Here is an 18,721-nt window from a genome sequence, read left to right as displayed (position 1 = left end):
CCCAAATAAGAAGACTGGTCATGTCTTCTTTCTTGTAAGGGCTCGGCCGACCCCATGGGAGTGAGGTCCCTAGGGGCCTTACATGGGAGTCAGCGGCCTCTCTTGCTATTCGGACCAGGGCCTGTTGATCTTCGGCGGTAGAGCTGTGCAGCGCGGTCTCCAACTGCACATCGGTGTGTATGTTTAGCAAATATGTGCCGTGTTCCTGTGAGTTCGTAGCGATGTGCGGGCACTTCATGATGTGTGAGAGGGTAGCCCACGCTGAACAAAATTTACATTTGGGTCATATGAGTCGGGATGCATCTGGTGATACAGGACTGGGTTTGGAAACGAATTGGTCAGCAATCGTCGTAGTGCTACAGCCTGTTTTCTATCGAGCGACTGGTGGGGGCCGGGATATGATCGTCTGCCCTCCCTATCGTAGTTGAGAATTTCCCGATACGTGAGAAGCCTGCCGTTGTTCTGAGAAGTGTCCGTGGATGCGACTGGCAAGTTGGTTTAGTTAGTAAGAGCGCAAGCCAACTCATGTGCCTCCTCGTTGCCTTCCAGGGTAGCGTACGCAGGAACCCACAGTAGCGTGACTGTGGGGATATTCTCCATGTTGGTTAGATGTCTGAGAATGGCAAGTGTCTTGGGCGATATACGTCCTCTAGTGAAGTTTCGAATGGCAGCCTGCGATTCTGAGACTACCACACGCGACGTTTGGATGCTGGAGATCTCTAGGGCGATACCCGCTTCCTCCGCTTCCACCGTGCGCGTAGTTACAATTGTGCCAGCCACATGCTGATTTCCTCGATAGTTGGTTGCAGCTATACACATGGCACTCTTCTCCCCATGTTCGGCTGCATCCGTGTACCACACATTGGGCTCCGCTCGAAGTCTCTTGGACAAAGCTCGGCCTCTGGCTCGCCTACGTCCTGTGTCCTGAGTGGGACGCATGTTTCTAGGGAGAGGAGTGAATTTTATATGCGATCTGAGAGCAGTTGAAAGGTCAACTTGCTCGGGGTCTCCACGTTCACCTCTACTGACCTCTTCGTGGGCAACTCTCCTTTAGCACCTGCTCACCATCAGGGGGAGGTCGTTTGATCTCAACCTCCTAGTGCGCGGACCCAGACATGGGACGAATTAATAAACGGTTACTCTCTCTCTCTCTCTACTCTACTCTAAGATCGCTCAGAACTTTTAGTCCTGTCCGTGTAGGTGAGAGACGTACGAGTCGTGCCATGCGTTGCGCGGGCGCTACGTCGGCGCTCCACGGAGCCGAGGGGAGGGGAGGCACGTGGCGCAGCAGCAGTAGAGAGAGAGAGAGAGGGAAGTGAACTTTATTGAAGTCTCCGGTGGAGGTAGCAGGGTGCCACGCAGGGCCCTCTTGCTACCTGACTATGTGGGGGCAGTCATCAAGTCGTGTCCCGTCGCTTACGTTGGGGAATCCAACGCTCTCCGCGAGGCTTCAGCCCCTGGATCGCGTCGGATGCATCCCTGCGCGTTTGGCGAGCGAGAGCTGCCTCGATCCGCTGGACCGCCTGTAACTGTTGCACTGAGTCCTGTGCTAACACGGCTCTAGCAATGTCTTTCGGCAGCCTGCCTGAGTAGGCAGCCGCCTCTTCTGGATTCAGTTCACAATCCCACAACACGTGAGTCAGCGTAGCAGTAGCACTCTTACACACACTGCACTTTTCGCTGTCGTAGACGTCGGGGCACATGTAGCGCGCGAGCGCCGGCGTGAGCACCGAGTTCGTTTGCAACTGTCTATAGAGCACCGCCTGTTCCCGCGAGAGTAGCGGGTGCGGGCCCGGCATAGAGCGGCGTGCGCTCCAATACCAGTCCAATACATCCGCGTAGCTCGTTACAGGCTCGGCGTCTTCATCGTCGCAGCTGTTGTCTTCGCCGTCGCTGGCGTCGTTCGCAGCAGCTTGCTCCTCCGCAGAGACGAGGGACGGTGCTGCCGCCACGCGGCGAGTGAGTCCTCGCGCGGTGGCGTCCGCCGTCTCGTTGCGGTTGGGGGAGCTCCCGCAACTGTAGCCTTGGTGCGCCGGGAACCAGCGGAGATGAGTCCGCAGTCTCTCATCGCACTGTCTGACACCGCACTTCACAACGCGCACTGCACTAGCACACACACTGTTCTTGCTGTAGTTCCGGACCGCTGCGCGGGAGTCGCTCAGGATCGTCGTGCACTTGTCGTCGGTGAGAGCCAGCGCGATGGCTGTCTCCTCCGCTTGATGCGCCCGCTGCACGCGAACGCTGCAAGCACTGTAGACTTCGCCCGTCGTAGCTCGCACGACGACGGCTACGTAGGTGTCTTCTCTGTCTTTGTACTTGGCGGCGTCCACGTACAGGGCGCCGGTGTCGGTGGCATGGGTTTCGATGAGCGCTTTGGCCCGCGCCTCCCGTCGACCGCGGTTGTGCTCGGGATGCACATTCCGCGGCAAGGGTGCCACCACTAATCGGCGGAGGGCTCCCTCCGGGAGAGCGCCGCCGTCACGCTCGTCGTTGCTTGTAGTACTCGCGGCCAGGCCGAGTTTGGCCAGGATGCTTCTTCCCGTCTGCGTAGTCAGGAGCCGCTCGCGTTGAGAGGTCCGCTGCGCTTCTGCAATTTCTTCAAGGGTGTTGTGTACCCCCAGCTCCAGCAGCTTGGCTGTGCTTGCGCAGTTGTATAGGCCCAACGCTGATCTGTACGTCTTCCGGATGGCTGCGTTGATCCGGTCGCGCTCCTGTACCTTCCAGTAGTGGAACGCACCGACGTAAGCGACGTGGCTGACGGCGAAGGACGGGACCAGTCGTAGCAGGCTGGCTTCCTTCATTCCCCTGTGTCGCGTCGCAACTCGCTTGATGTAACCGCTTGATGTAACTCGCTTGATGTAACCGTTGCAGTTCCCATCTTCGTGACGAGCTTGTCCACGGTAGCGCCGTTGCTCCTACTGGCCTCGAGCACCATGCCCAGGACGCGGAGCCTCGAGATTTTCGGAATGATGGTCCCGTCTCTCGTTCGGAGCACGATCCGCTCCGAGTCTTCGGTAGCTTTCCTCCTGTACCGCCCGGGCGGCGGGACGATCAGGAGCTCGGACTTTTACGGCGAGCACCGGAGCCCGGTGCCGTCCAGCTGGTCTTCTATAGCGTTCACAGCTTCTTGTAGCGTCTCCTCGATGTGCCCGTCGCTGCCGCCAGGCACCCACAGCGTGATTTCGTCCACGTAGATCGTGTAACGGACTTGCGCGTTCAGCCGCTCCGCAACGCCGATCATGACCAGGTTGAAGAGCAGCGGTGATATCACGGACCCTTGCGGCGTGCCGACGCTGCCTAGGGTCTTCTCGTCCAGTTGTAGGTTGCCCGCTTGGATCTTCACCGTCCGGTTCGACAGAAAGTCCCTGATGTAGTTGTAGGATCTTCGTCCAAGTCGCAGCCGCGAGGCCTGCGACAGGATTGCCGAGTGGCGCACCTTGTCGAAAGCGCTCTGCAGGTCTAGGCCAAGGTTGGCTCCGTTGTCGTTGGCGGGAACCGACACGTCCAGGATCTCGTGCTGGAGCTGTATCATCGCGTCTTGGGTGCTGAGCTTCTCCCGAAAGCCAATCATGGCGTCCGGGTACAGGCCCTTCTCTTCGAGGTAGCGGTTCCATCGGTTTCGCATGACGTGCTCCATCACCTTCCCGACGCACGACGTCAGGGAGATGGGTCGCAGGTTTTCGATGTTGGGCGGCTTGCCGGGCTTCGGTATGAGGACCGTGCGGGCCGTCTTCCACTGCTTTGGTAGTTTACCTTCTCTCCAACATTTGTTGAAATATCTTGTAAGCGCTGCGATCGCCCCGTCGTTGAGGTTACGCAGCGCTCGGTTGTGAAGCCGGTCCGGCCCTGCGGCCGACTTGCAGTTAAGCTCCTGCAGTACCGCTCGAACCTCCCATTCCTCGATCTCCCGATCCAGTTCAGGGTTGTCCGGGCCGCTATGCTCGGTGTGGGTCTCCCTGGCCTCCTCTTCGCCCAGCTCTTTGACGGCGGTGTAGATCGTTTGGGCGAGCTTGTGCTGTTGGGGGCCCCTGGTGGACTTGTCGTCCAACAGATGCCGCAGCAGCTTCCAAGTCTGCCCCTTGTGCAGCTGTCCGTCGGCGGCGCTGCACGTCGCATACCACTGCTCTGCTGTACTTTTCGATGGCGCGGCCCAGCTCGGCGACCCGTTTCGGAGCCGCCGGTTGTGTCGCTGCCTCTTCCATCTTCTTTGCAAGGACTGTCTGGCCTCGATCATGTGAGCCAGCTTACTGTCGACTTGCTTGACATTTTCTTCTACGTCCAGCTCGGCGGTGACCGAGTTGGCCGCAGAAGCGATCCGCCCCGTCCATGCCTCGATGTCGTCAATCTTGTGGTCGAGCTAGTCGAGGGTGGCACGGAAGCGCGTCCAGTCTGTGGGCTTGTGCTTGAATTTTCTGTGGTCGTTGTGCACCGTTGTGGGTACGTTCAATTCTATGATGTAGTGATCGCTGCCTCGGTTGTGCCAGGTCGCCGTTCCTCTTGCCTTGCCAGAGAGCCGAGCGAAGGTGAGGTCCGGGTTCGTGTCTCTTGTGGTCGATGCGCCGATCCTCGTCGGAGTGTCCGGGTCCGTGAAAAGCACGAAGCCGGCGTTCGACGCTTCTTCTAATAGTTCCCTTCCCTTGACCGAGGTGCGGCTGTACCCCAGCTCTTTGTGCGGCGCGTTGAAGTCGCCACACACCACCGTCGTGTCGTTGGGCTTAGTCTTCACAGTCTTGTGTAGGAGTGCCTTGAATTTCTGCTGCCCGTGTGTGGGGTTGCTGTAAACGTTCACCAGTAGCATGGCTTCTTGTTTCCTTCTGCCCACCACGATCTCGGTAACGCAGTACTCAATGGAGCTGCGGCCGAGAAAGTTCTCGTGGTGGATGGAAGTGAGTCCCTTCCGCACAAAGGTACACACACCCTGCGCGGCTCCCTTGCCGCACTCCCGCGCACTGGGCGGGCTGGAGTAGGCTCGGTATCCCGGCAGTGACGGTGTGTCCTCCATGTGGGTCTCTTGTATCATTATAACGTCTGGCAGTTGTCCGGCGCTTGTCATGTGTTGCTGTAGTGCCGCCTTCCGACACCGAAAGCCGTTGGCGTTCCAGTGCCAGATCTTCAGTACTGTGCGGGTTGTGAGGTTTCGGTCCATGTTGGTGAAATCGGTGTTGGCGATTGGTTGCAGCAGCAGGGATTGCTCTCTCCATTCTTCGCGTTAATAAGCTGGTTCAATAGTGCCTCGATTTTTGCAAAGCCTGCATTGACTCGGCATTCGAGCGCAGTTAGGCGCTTGTCCTGCAGTTCGCTGCGCTTCTCGAGCCTACTCAAGCGTACGTTAGTACTTTCACGTTCTTTGTTCACGGCCTTGCGGTCTCCGAACGGCGATCGGGATACTTCCACCTCCTGCTCGTTCATGTCTTCCTCCTCTTGTTGAGGGGCCGGTGCTGTGAACTCTGGTGTTGTGAGAGTAACTGCAGGTGTTTCCTCTGTTTGAGGTGGCGTAGTCTGTCGTTGAACGGGCGTTTGCTGTGATCGCGGCGTTAGGGTGGGTGGTCTCTGTGCAGTCCCCAGGGACCATGTGGGGTTCAACTGAGGCGCTCCCGCGGGTAGCTGTGCCGTACGCAGTAGTCGTAGAATTTCCTCCTGGCCTCGCTTCAATTCCCTGACCTGAGCTTTCAAGCTCATGTTTTCCGCCTGTAGGTTTACGTTGGCTTGTTGTAAAGCTCGCATCTTGTCCTCGAGCTGCGGTGTTCGGCTCTTGCTTCTGCGCCGGTTAGTTATCACATCAGTCCACGTGGCTCGTTCTTGGGAGCGAGACCCGCGGCGTGCAGGTTGAGCGGTGCGCTGCTTGCTTCTGCTCCTGCTTTCCCGCCCGCGCGACGTGGCGCGATTCGGTTGGGCGGAGTCAGCGCGCGTGCAGCTGCGGCTCGTGCTGCGCTGGCGTCTCCCCATTGGCTGGCTGGCCTGGAGAGGAGGAAACTCTGCAGGGTTCCCGCTCGCTATGCTGACGCGTTTCGGTGACGTAGGTCTCGCGTGATCCCATCTTCGCTTCTTTACCTAATATGGCATCTTGAAGCGGTTGCTGCAACCCGGTGCCCCCGTCGGCTGGGGGCCGTTACATAGCTTGCAACGTGGCTTGCAGTCTTCGGCGTGCGCTTCGCTTGGGTTAGGCTTACCACAAGCGAAGCACACTTTCACGTTTGGTTGCAGGCATACATCTTGCCGGTGGCCTATCTTGCCACAGGTTCGACACACTTGATGGTGTTGACGATACAGGCTGCATCGGACGAGTGTCGCGCCGTATTTCACGGTAGAGGGTACTTTCTGTCCCTGAAACAGGACCAGTACCGCCGTTGATTCTCCAATACGATGAGCCTCGATGGCTGTAGGGTTCCCTGGGTGTATGATGTTGTCGCGGATGTCTGCCGCGGTGTCCGGCGTTGGAATCCCATGAATGACTCCTTTCGAGGTATCATGCGGAGCCGCGAAGTAGGCGTTAGCTTCGTGAGTCTGTTCCCCAATGATCAGCGAGCGCAGCTTGACGTATCGTCTCGCTCGTTGCTCGTCCGGGGTGCTAACTACAATGATATTCTGTGTCACGTTGGCGCAGATCGTATCCTGCATGGCCTCTGCTTTGGTAATCCCTACGGACGTCCATATGGCTGCCGTGAGGGTTGGGGCTTCGACGCGTCCCGTGTTCAGACCGCCTTTCGGCCCTATAATGATTTTGCTCTCTTCTCGCGGAATGTTCATCGGCATGCGAGCTGCTCGCGATATATTTGCAGTAACTTTCTTGACATACTGCGCTTGGGTATAGCGCGATTCATGCTTCTTGGTAGGGGTGGACTCACCGGCGAAGCAGGACTGCGATGTTGGCTTGTGCTGACGTGTCTTCCGCACGGCGGTCTCCCATCCCGCGAAGTCGTTGTCTTGTAGGTCTTCGCCTTGTACCGTTATAGCTGTACGACCGTCGAGATGGCCAAGCTGTGGTTGTAGGGCTTGCCCTTCTTCTCGAACGTCAGGTTCGCACTCCGTTTCCATCGCCGAAGCCATGTCGCTCGTACGGCGGCGGCGTCGACGCGGCGACGGGCGGCCTACGTGGCACGCCGGCCCGAAGTCGTGCTAGGCCTCGTTTAGGCTTAGCTCCGGAACATCGCTTCGGGACTTTCCAGTCCCAAAAAACGGCGAAAAGTCGGATTGACTCACCAAATTTTGGTACCGGCGTGTTCCTTGCACCTTGTTGCACAAGATGGTAGTGGTCTCACTTCGATATTCGGTGAATGACCGGCACTATGGATCATAATCGACGGAGCCGATGTGCGACACGTCTGCTCACCTCGGCGACCGCAGCGACCTCCCGCAGCAGTGGAAATGCGAAGAGTGGGTACCTTATAGTTATAGCACTATCACGGCCGCTGGATTGAGAGCGCACGCAAAGTGCTCTTTCCATCCAGCGGCCGTGGCACTCTAAAGTCAGCCTGCAGGGTAGCGTACGTTGAACGCGACACAACCGCTTTACGCTGGCCGTTTATCAAAATTTTAAAAGTTGATCATCCTAAAAACGGAACATATATGTGATATCTTGCTCGCCCTTATGCAGGTCCTTAAACTAGTGGTATATTATTACTTATATATCTTCGAGTATGATTGAATGCGAATCGATTACAAAAGACAAAACACTTGTTTTAACAATGGAATGCTCTACAAGCCGTAAGTTCGCCATTGCAGGAAAGCATACCAAGAAAATTCCGAGCACTCGTGAGCGCGTGCCTCGAGGTGACGCGGAGACCCCGGCTCGCACAGTGGCTTTAGCAAAAAAAAACGCTGCAGCGCTGTTGTCAAGCGCTACGCGCATGCGAAAACATGCTTTGGCGCTAATGCTAAAGGTGAAAAGACACCCTGCTTGGGAGACACCACCACGGCCGCCGCATTCTCTAAAAGTTATTAAGGATAATTGGAGAAGTACGTGCTACGAGTGTGCATCGTACTCCTTCCCGAGACGACTTGCAGATCCCGCCACCGCTGCTTCGAGTCCGTGGAAGTGTACAATGCTGAGGATGATATATATTATCCACCAATCGCGGCGAAGAAGACACCTCTTCGGTGCATATATGACGACTATCCGAAACTATGCAAATAAACCGTGATACTGAAACATACCAATGTGCCCGAATGCTCACCTACAACAGTACTGACACGAAATTTTCGTGTTACGTTTTTTTCGCTGCTATGTGTGCCTACCAGCCCACTAATCATAGAATGACAGATTAGACGGTCGAGCGCAGCGTAAACATTCATTTACGGCGTCGTTTATTCGTGTCAGTTTCGGTTTCGACAAAACGAACGCCGAGCGGCCGCCATGACAGAAGGTGTCACGTGACGTCACCATTCTTGCCATTCTTTCCTCCATGATTCTTGCCGTATCGTTGCCGCTCTGCGCACGCGCGCGCCCAGACCCACGACCGGCTTCATTTTTTTCGCCGTCCTCACAGGCCCGGGCAGCATGACGTGTGCACACGCCCGAGCAGCGCGCGCCGACCACAGCCAGCGCGTCGGCTTCGTCACGGGAGCCCCGACGTCGGCAGTTTGGGGCAAGTAGCCGATGATGTCATGTTCGTCCGCTCTGGGTTTTCTCGTGCTGGCGAAGATTAAAATGGATTTTAAATATTTTTCGCTGAACGGTTGCTGATGAAACTTGCCGGGAGATATCTCCTGATAAAAAGGAAGCGTTTTACATAGTTATCGCAGCTTTGAAATTTCGCCACAGTACTCCTCTAAGTCTTGCGGCGTGAGTGCAAGCTTCCCTGAATTTTTTAAGTGCGAATGCACTTAAAAAATTGCGAATGCACTTTATAAGCGACCCCAAACCTTCCACCGCCGGCGGCGGCGTCCGCAGTCCTCCTCTCCCTAGCAACGGCGTGGAGCGGAGAGGAGCGTCGGTAGCAACGGCGCGGTGACGTCACTTCACCACGTGACCGCGCTCGCTCCACCTCCTCGCCGTGGCTGCGCGCCGCTCCCCTCACCGTGACGTCATGGTATGACGTCACAGCGCGCCTCCTCTCCCCAGCAGCTGCCGCGCGCCTCTCTCTCCACCGTTACGTCACACTCTCTCCTCTCCCCCTCGCTCGGCTGCAGCTGCCGTGCGCCGCTGTCCCTCTCCCCTTGCGCTCGCCTCCTCTCTCAGCCACCTGGCTCGGCGCGCTCGGCGCGGCGTACCCCCCTGCCAGACCTCCGTGGGTCGGCTCGCGCGCGCTCACGGGCGAATGCCAACGGATTTTAACTTTACTCCCCCTCATAGCATCACCCCGTGCATTCGCACTTAACCATGTTCACCCTCGGGGAAATGCTTGGGAGTTTTTTATTCGAACAAAGCATGCTGGTCTCAGCTCACTGACACAAAATTTTGAAGGCGAGATAACTGCGCAGATAGATTGGTGTGAACACACATAAATCATCTGCAAAATATCAGCGGCAAATACAGCCTAGAACATATTTAAAATAAATTTTAAAGTGTGCGAAACGCAACCGAGCAGCCAGCGGAGGACCTCGCGCAATCAGCATTCCCAAACATGTTACGAGTCTGTGTTGGTCGCTTCCGCACTGCCGGCGTTTCTCGCCAGCTCGTTGCTCCGTTCGGAGGTCGGTGCGTTTGCTCTCGAGCAACGAAGGATCCGGTCGTTGGCGGCGGAGGCGCCGTGATTTCGTTGGCTCATCGGGCAGCTGGCCGCAACCTAAGTTGTACAATGATTCTAGGCAGTCTATTTTTATTGCTTTTTATTACACCGGACGCGAAAATGCGCTGGGGACATGAAAAGCGCATTGAGCGAACAGCATGGTCGCTGCGCAGGCGGCGGCCACGGCCGCGAGGTGGCGAGGCCGGCACAGGTAGCTCGAGCGATAGAATTGTCACCGCTGCGGGAAATGGGACTCAAGTCCCAAACAATGCAGCACACACGAGAATGAGGTAATGATGCGATGGCGAATTGCATTAAAAATCGTCATCTGCATCGCCTACGACAGCGGCAATCAAATATCCGCCGCAGTGTCAAGCCTAACACATCTGTAGGTAGACCTGTAGGCAGACCGACCGGCTGCTCCCAGCGTGCGTCTCCTCACCCACTGTCTCGACCGTCGCGCGCCGTTCTCTAGCCGCGGCAGCAATTTGCACTTGCTGCACCTGCATCACGTCCACGGTCGCTTTTTAATCAAGCGGTTTACCAGAGCAGTACGTAGGGGCACTATCAGAAACTACCGGCGACGCGGAATCCACAGTTTCTACGGCAGCTCTGCTCTGTAATATCCGTCCTACAGTCACGTGGGCAGCTTTGTTTATACCAAATCCAGCCTTTCGAGGCACTTGCTGAAACCGAAACTGCGACTGGCTGCATTGAAGCATCTTTAATTAAACACCCGTCGCGCACTGAAGCAAATGAGGTTTCTACATGTGATAAATAGGTCATAAGCTACTGATCACAACAAAAAAGAAGATGCAAAATTTTTGTGTCAGTGCCCCTTGAAGTCCGAAATACAATACATTTTCATTTACAAGTACAATGTACAATTTCAGCACTACATTTTCCACACAGTAAATGATGCAGGAGCAACTATAGCTAGGAGCACTTTCGGCATGAGGATGTTTTTCTGCGTCCTTCTAGTGACTCATTGATGCCCTTGACGCAGAAATGCAGCCTAGTTAAAACAAAACTTCAGAATGTCGCACTCTTAGCTCTCAGAGTGCTGGCTGCACGCAATTACGCAAGAAAACTGCGATTGAGCTAGCAGCATAGTGTCGACTATGATGCTCTGCACAGCTATTGTTTGCTGAGAAAAGTGGAAGCAAAGTTAATTGGTACCGCATAGAGCAACAGTTCTGGCCTATCCTGCACTATGCGGACTTTGCCATCAATGATATGTACATACTCTTTGGCGATGCACGAAGGGTGAAACTGTAACTCTCATACTGAACGGGTTTCGTCTGACACTGTGAAACATGGGTAAGTAGCACGGTATGCACAGGACAACAAAGAAGAGACCACACAGGACTGTGTGGTGTCTTCGTTGTTGTCCGTGTTCCACAGTTCGAACAGACTAGCCCACATTTATGCATTGACATGTATTCGTCTAACGCCTTGTCCTTTCTGTGCAAGTTCTTTTCCCACTGCTACAGCATTTTCTTGCAACGCGAACAACGACGTGCCCGTCTTTCGCCCCCTTGCACCCAGGGGCAAAACAATGACGCTGATGTCGACGACCCGGCATTGCATTTCTCTTCAAAAACACACTTTTCAGCTCCAAACCGTGATGTCGAGGCGACGCAAGAGACACAGTCAAAGCAGTCGAGAAGATCGGCCCTACAGCCCACGCTACTGCCGCGCCGCTTGATACATCCGAAATTGGTCTACACTTGCCGCTTCACGTCTGCGCATGGAGCGCGCCAGCCACTGAACCCACTTCTCCTATTCCATTCTAGTACAATATAGTAAGGTACCGCCACAGTGAAGCATTCTAGTTCACTATAGCGCCGCGGACCGAAGCGCAATGGCAGCGCTCCGCAAGCGCAAGTGTGGGGGCTTTCCGTCTGAGATAGAGAGCGGATCATGGGTGTGCCCAGCCCGTCATGGAAGCCTGTTTCCCTGCTACGCTATCCAATGAGCAAAGTTGTTCAATATATGCCGGTTGCGAAACTCTGCTTCCATGATGGAATATGCGTGGCACAAGCACCTCTGCTCCATTGGTGCGGAGGGGCACAGCAACCGGGGGACTGGACTTCGCTAAACATTCACTTAATAACACTACTTCAACTTTCCACCGACAGATGGCAGGCTAATCAACCTGTCCCGTGCTTGCCCCCAGTGCAGGGGGCCAACCACAGACTGTTTTTTTATACGTGGGGCCTAAGGGAGTTCCACAACTGGAGTACTTGAGAGCAACTCCGCACATTCACAATTCTTTCATACGTACTCATCATGCTGCTCGCACAGGTACGTGCTAATTAGCTCAGCCAAGCCCAGTCACAGCAATGTTCGTGCAGCTTTGGTTCATTTGAAAGCAAACCTCGTAACGAGAGTTTTATTGAGCCAAAATGAGTCCCGGTGGACCTCTAGCTGTTGGTTATAACAGGTGGGGCTGATAATAAGCACGTATACACTTCTGCTTCAGTCCCAATGAACACTTTATGACCTTAACGACTGGCTGAAAAATTTGTTTATTTACATTAAAAGAACAAACTAAAAACTTGCTTATTTACACGAAAACAACAAACTAAAGCAACGACGCCAGTGGTGCCCTTGTGGCACACAGGAGCTGAGTCAGTGTTGCACTCAGGTGTGGTCACTTCTTGGTGCCACGAGCCATTCGGAGGCGCTTGTTCTTCGGCTTTGGCTTGGCTGAGGCCGTGGGCTGTGCTGAAGGGACTCCGTTAGAAGACGCCAGGCTCCCGTCTCCGTCGCTATCCTGCGACAAAAGGCCCCGCATGCCAATTCACTTAGTCTGCTCACAGCCTCGTGGTACGCAGCGTTAAAGGCAACTGCAACGAAAATGTGCCCGCCCCAAATTCTGTTTCAATGTGTGGTACACACCTCAAGCTTCGACATTGCTGCGGGCCCTGCCGCCGCTTCTCCGTGGCGTTTACGGAATGAGCACTACGTGGCTGATAGGGGCTCACACAATGTTTTGGTTCTCTTTTGCTTCTATTTGCCTTTCCGCAGCCTAAACAACTTGTTATGGTGATGTCTGTAAGCAAATAGAATGGTCAGGGCTCTTCAAAAAACAGCTGCTGTGTGGTAGACTGCTCAAACGCCAACAAGAGCTATCCCAGGATGCAGTCCTGAGCACTTCTTGACCTCTCTTACGGGTGTCGGTGATGGCAGCAGCATATCACCACTGTCACCACTGAACACATCAGGCACAAGTGAATTCTATTGCCGCCTCGTTTAAACCTAATATACTGGCACAGTAAGAGGATAATTTCGTTTTGCAGCGCCGACAATGAATGCGACTTTGTTTTGAATATATACGTCGTAGAATAATATGTTTTGGGGGTGTGATTACCCAATACCCGACAATAACTTGTGTCTATTACGGGAATATAAGCCATGCGAAAATCTTAAGTCTATTCAAAGCAAGAGCAGAAGCTTGGGCGATTTGGTAATACGTACATTGCATTGGTGGGAAGCGCAAATTAACACGAGGACAAGAGAAAAAAACAACAACATAGACGAGACGAAGCGCTTGTCCTCGTGTTAATTCGCGCTTCCCGCCAATGCAATCTATTCAAAGGCTGTGCGTCGTTAAATATGTGCCCGCTCACGCCTTATAGCAATAAGAAGCAAGGTGGGTTAATGAAACCACGGAAAAATAAATGGTCTGCAAGTATGAGAAAAAAAGAATAGCGCGTACGGGAATGAAAAAACCCAGTGTAGATTCGGAAATGCTATGAAGTTCGTCTAAACTTAAAGGAGCCATGAAGAGAAAACACAAGTTTGGTTCATTCGAAAGATTGCCTCGTTAGAACCATAACGACACCACTTATAACGCAAACTTCGCTCAAATAAGCTACATAATTAGGAAAAACGGGAATGGTCATGCGACCCACCAGCTCATTTCCCGCAACAGAACCTATGCCGTCACATGGGCTAAGCTCTGCGATTGGCGGAGGCCAGCAAAAGCAAACGCATGTTAGGCAGGGCTTACAGTTTGCATAGCGAGCTAAATGCCCGTGAAACATACTGCACATTCTTTTTATGACAAAGAACGGTGGAGTAAACGGTTGAAGTTCCGAACGAACACGCAAGCGTGTGCGCCAATGCGTACGAAACAACCGCCTGGCCGAGCTCGACATCTCGCCGTCGCGCAGACGAATTTTCGGGTTCGAGGCGCTCTGACCTTGGAGGAAAAATGCCGTAAACACCGCGCATTGACGCTCGTATCTTTCTGGTCGAAGCAGAGAGCTCGCGCGAACGGCTGTCCATACACGACACCGGCCAACTGGCATAAGCGATACTGCTACTGAAGTTGAACTATTATTAACCGTAATAAAAATACGGCACATACGTACCAGTCTGTATTCGTCCGTGGCGACGGCGCTGACGAGGCAGCGGTGCCGACGGCAGGGCGTTCGTCTGTTGTGGCTATCGCGGAATGGTCGCTTTCCCGTCCACCGCGTATCCCACAACTCTTGCCGCTCGTGCACTTAGAAGCGTTGAGCGTTCAAGTGGTGTGAGGTTGTTAAATGCAAGCCGGAGCTCCTCGGCGAGAGTTTTGTTCTCCGGATCAGGCGATTCCATGACTAGGGCTGCGGGTGCACTAGGTTTTACTAGCATTTTTAAAATGGCCGCCGTCTCGGTCGACTCCCGCGTGTGGGTGCTATATGGAGTCGACATACTAAGTATCTGTTTCATGGACCGGCCCGTGTGACACCATTGCTCACGTCACCAAATGTGCAATTTTAGCGGGAGATTTAAAATTTTGGCTTAAATTGCCGTATTTCTCAGTGAATAAAGCATCATTTGCTTCCGGGAAAGCGCTTGGGGTACTATGAAACACCTAATCTTTCGAATAAAACAAACTTTTGTTTTCTCTTCATGGCTCCTTTAAGTCAGTTTGAACTCACACGACCAACTAGATGCGAAATGCACTGCAATATCTCAAGGCATTGGGGGTGGGGCTAATTATCGTTGCATTCAAATGTGGAGCTAAATCAAGGAATGCACATTGTTTTAGTAACCACACAGAGAAGCTACGGGTTTCCTTTCCTTTTTGACTTCAACGAACGGCTGATCACTCGGCAGACTTCTTTTTTGGAGAGTACAGGGTAGGCAGTTCACAAACAATAAAAGGTGTCGTTGGAAGAGCGTGGTATCTGATAAGGCCCTCCGATTTCAGTTCGCACTAGATTCTGCAGGCTCCCTGTGTCATACAGGGGTGAGACAGCTGAATCAGATTTGGGAGCAGTTTTTGGAGCAGCGAAATCTCCATTTTGGAGCAGAAAAACCTTGATTTGGAGCAGAACAACAACATTTATTGTGTCACCTTAGGAGCTTAAAAATTCAAATTTATGTCAGCTCAGGGTGGGAGGGGGGTAGTGCAATTTTAATCGGTTTTGAATGTACATAACACTGAAACAGCCTTTCAATAAAGTTTTTTCTACCATAGTATCACAAGGTACGGACTGCACTACCTTTTTACAAACCATTTTTAAATTCTTAGGCTCTATGCATAGATAGTGTGGAGTCCCGTTGAAAATATCGAATTGTAAAACTAAGCAATCGAAAGGCATTTCTATTATGTGAATTCCGAAATAATTATTTTTGTCATCCCAGACTCGGCTTTAGGCACAAGTGTAGAGCTACGGCAAAAGTTTTGCGCAAGGTGACAGTCGTCGCACCCACCAGCCCTCCCATTTGAATCCCCAAGGTGTACGTTCACTACTAAATTAATTTAAGTAATGTTGGTATGTTTAGCCACCTTCCTTTTGGCATTAAATTTCACTTCAGATACATGAACCATTATTACTAGCGTGCAATAACAACCCGTCCCGCTATCGGACAGTACTCGAACATTTTGTGGCGATGTAGCCTGCGCCGCGCCGCCACTTCTGCAGTGTCGATCGTCCTATTCCCGCCGCTCACAAGATGGCTGTCAAAAGCAGAAATAACTCAGCGTTCTATAACACACAGTAAGTTCGAAATCTTCTGCTTGCGAAAACGCGCCGCGCACGCCCCACGCGCGCTGACACCGCCGCGAAACCACCCGCACGCTGCGCGCGGCGCGGCCGGCGGCGGCAACATGGCGTCGGCTCCGGCCGTGCAGTGGCGCGGGAACTGGAGCGCCCGCTTCTAACCACTCTTTAAAATAAGGCTCAAGGGAGACACGAAGTTGCTTGTGCGGTAAAGGAGCTGATAATGCATGCGAAAACGGTACTATAAAACATCATCCCCACCGTTAGTGAAAGCGCCCAAGAAATATTTGTGGAGGTGCTAAGCCTAACCATCTCCGGCGGAGCCAAGCCGGCTGTCTCGATCGCTTCGCAAGTCGTCAGGCTCCTCCATTCTGCCGCGCGCGTCGTGCGTCATTTTCTGACCGAGGTAGGCGCGGGCGCGAAATCGTCGGTGCGGGCGTGAAAATACAGCGTGCGCAAAGCCGAGGTGAGCAATATCGCGTGCAAAAACGCACCATGCGGTTCACGCTTGACTGTTGCGGCGTGTAGCGAGCTTGGGCCACTGGGCATCGCGAGTGAGGAGATGAGCGCGAAGCTTTCCGTGCTCCAGAAAGGTCTGCTTTGCGACATGGGGGTTAAAAAAAGCAGAAAAAAGCAAGAAAAGAAATAAACGAAAACTTTTTTCAGCGCTCAATTTTTTGGTCTGTGTTGGTTCATACGAATTTCGGATGATACGAATATTTTTCGCGGTCCCGCAAGATTAGTATCATCGAGATTTTACTGTATCAGCGCGCGGTAATGTGTACGGATGCCGGCCACTATTGTCTCAAGTGAGTGGCTGTTTTCGGTATCTGGTAGAGTGACGAGCAGGAGCTCAATGCTCCCCGAACATGTCGAGCGGTTAACCTTTCTTCATGATAACATTTAAGTGAGTGCAGACTTTAACCTGTTGAGTACAATGGTACTGTGCAATTCCTAATTTTACTTTATGGGATTTGTTGTGCAGTTTTTGTGTTTCTAGATGGTTAAAACTTTAATTTTACAAAAAACAATAAGTATTCGTATTCGAAAAATATTCGAAAAATATTCGATTCGATTCGAACATTGTTTTCATTATTCGTATTCGCTTCGAAATGAAAAAATTGATATTCGCACACCCCTACAATTAAACCTTTACAAACAGCATCACTTTGGAGGGGCTGGAAAATTATGCTGCCAGTAAGCATTTTTCCCCCCTGGAACTGACGAGAGCGTTAAAATCCTTGAATCTTTGACTCCCAGACTGTTTGGGAGCAGTCTGGCGCAATTTTTGCAATTTTCAAGCTTTCGGAGCAGCCTGGCGCAGGAAAACAAATTTGTATAAAATCTGCGCAATATGCGCAGCTGTCTCACCCCTGCGTAGTATATAGCCGTAGCATGAGCATTCGAGAAAATGCTGCTTACGGAGACGCTATTAGTAAATTTCCAGGCAGTGGAATTACAATTGGCTCCATTCATGTGCCGGTTTTGTGATGCCGGCCTGTGGCACATACACTCAAATCTTGTTATAAAGTAACGGGATATAACGAGATCATGAATGTAACAAAGCAAATGAAATTCCCCTTGAAATCTACATAGAGAACCATGCATTTGAAGCCTCATTACGGAGTAAAATTGACCAGCCAATGGATATAACGAACTAATATTATTATCCCTCCAGCCAAAAGAAACCTGACCACGGTGCATGAAGTATTTCACGGAGTTGGACACTCGTTCGGCGTGGCTGTTTTAAAATTTCCGCGTCAAGCGACGTGGCTATTGTCGCTAGTGTCACTGGACAAAGCGATACAAGTGATGATGAAGACACCGTGGTCTGCTATGCCCGCATGTTCAACGTGCCAACATCGTCAGAGGAACTCGATACGGTTGACTTCCTACGTTGTTTCTTCAGCGCCCCTAGTGACGGCAAAAACAGCATCAGCGCGGTGGCCAACCGCCGAAAAGCAAGTCTTTCACTTGAGATGTCCGAAACAAAAAGAACATCGTGTGCTTTTGACCAGCTATGTCTAGCGGACAATAAAATAACAAGTGTGTGCATTGAGCAACCAAATATTTCTGCTCTGTTCGATTTCTGTCGCATGCGTGGTTGCGTAGCGGTACAAAGGGCCGCGATGCAGTTTCCTTCTTTGCATGCTTTTCGTTGTGCACCTAACTGGGCATACATTGCAGTAAACTGTTATAACCGATATAATGAAATAATTATGAGTCCGCTTCAACTTTGTTATAATGAGGTGTGAGTGTACCCGGCCCTTATACAGACTGAATGTACGACACTAAGACCGCGTCAGAAATATTTACACTCTCATAAAGACACCACAGTTGCAAACAGAGTGGCTGCTCCACATATGTATTTCCAATGCATACAAAGGGTAAATCTCAGTCGTGAACGTGCCGCAACTGCAGCGGAAACAGTAAAAAGTGAAACGGAGCCTCCCACGGCTGCAAAGCAGCCGTGGGAGGCTCCGGCAGTTTTTTGAAGTTTTTTCATTGCAGTTTTTTCATCAACCTCCACAATTAGTTTGACCCCTCAGTACACATAAGTATTCTTTCTAGAGGACTTTGCCGTGACTTTCGACAACAAAACCTTAAAAAATGCACAGGTGTATAACATGTGCAACCCTACAATAAGACTTTCGAAACACTATCTCAGGGACAAGTTTATGCGGGTTTTTTATGGAATGATCAGTCAATTAAACCTTTAAAAACAGCATCACCTTGGGGTGCTGGAAAATTACGCCGTCAGTAAGTATTTCTCCCCACACCACTGAGACTGACGGGAGCGTTAAAATCCTTGGCTCTCAGACTGTTTTGGAGCAGTTTGGCTCATTTTTCGCAATTTTCAAGGTTTTGGAGCTGCCTGGCGCAGGAAAACAAATTTGTATCAAATCTGTGCAATGTGCGCAGCTGTCTCACCCCTGGATGATTATCCCCCCTGCCTTACAATTGCTTGTAGGTCCCATTCCCCGTTTAATAACGCATTAATTTTATTTATAAAAAGCACTTGCACAGCTAATGTGTCCCTATGCACAA

General features: G+C 52.3%; 2 protein-coding genes across 3 annotated transcripts in view; both read right to left on the bottom strand.

Annotated features, from left to right (window-relative positions):
• Nucleotides 1-3,067: 3,067 nt before the first annotated feature.
• LOC144180007 (uncharacterized) lies at nucleotides 3,068-5,146 on the bottom strand. Its single transcript, XM_077708417.1, has 3 exons — nucleotides 4,502-5,146; nucleotides 3,344-4,357; nucleotides 3,068-3,223 (listed from the first exon to the last, which is right to left on the bottom strand). The coding sequence occupies exons 1-3, from the start codon at nucleotides 5,144-5,146 to the stop codon at nucleotides 3,068-3,070; spliced, it is 1,815 nt and encodes a 604-aa protein (XP_077564543.1).
• A 7,034-nt stretch (nucleotides 5,147-12,180) lies between these two features.
• Fanci (Fanconi anemia complementation group I) overlaps nucleotides 12,181-18,721 on the bottom strand; it is a 94,686-nt gene continuing 88,145 nt past the window's right edge. For both annotated transcript variants that reach the window (XM_077707713.1, XM_077707714.1), the window contains one exon: nucleotides 12,181-12,447. In XM_077707713.1, coding sequence (XP_077563839.1) covers nucleotides 12,325-12,447 — 123 coding nt within the window. In that variant the 3' untranslated portion in view covers nucleotides 12,181-12,324. The remainder of the gene's footprint in view (nucleotides 12,448-18,721) is intronic.

This window comes from Haemaphysalis longicornis, unplaced genomic scaffold (genome assembly GCF_048455015.1).
Source record: "Haemaphysalis longicornis isolate Haplotype H1 unplaced genomic scaffold, Haemaphysalis longicornis Haplotype H1 scaffold_4, whole genome shotgun sequence".
Lineage (NCBI taxonomy): Eukaryota > Metazoa > Arthropoda > Arachnida > Ixodida > Ixodidae > Haemaphysalis > Haemaphysalis longicornis.
The sequence above is the reverse complement of the archived record's forward strand: the minus strand, read 5'-3'. Positions and strand labels throughout refer to the sequence as shown.

Bases quoted from the DNA above. Each gene is read 5' to 3' on its own strand.
- LOC144180007 (XM_077708417.1), bottom strand. From the start codon at position 5,146: ATGGACCGAAACCTCACAACCCGCACAGTACTGAAGATCTGGCACTGG. The intron at 4,358-4,501 runs GCAAGAGGAACG...ACCCTCGACTAG, and splicing joins TCGCTCGGCTCTCTGGCAAG to CTCGACCACAAGATTGACGA. The intron at 3,224-3,343 runs GTGAAGATCCAA...GGCGTTGCGGAG, and splicing joins ACTTTCTGTCGAACCGGACG to CGGCTGAACGCGCAAGTCCG.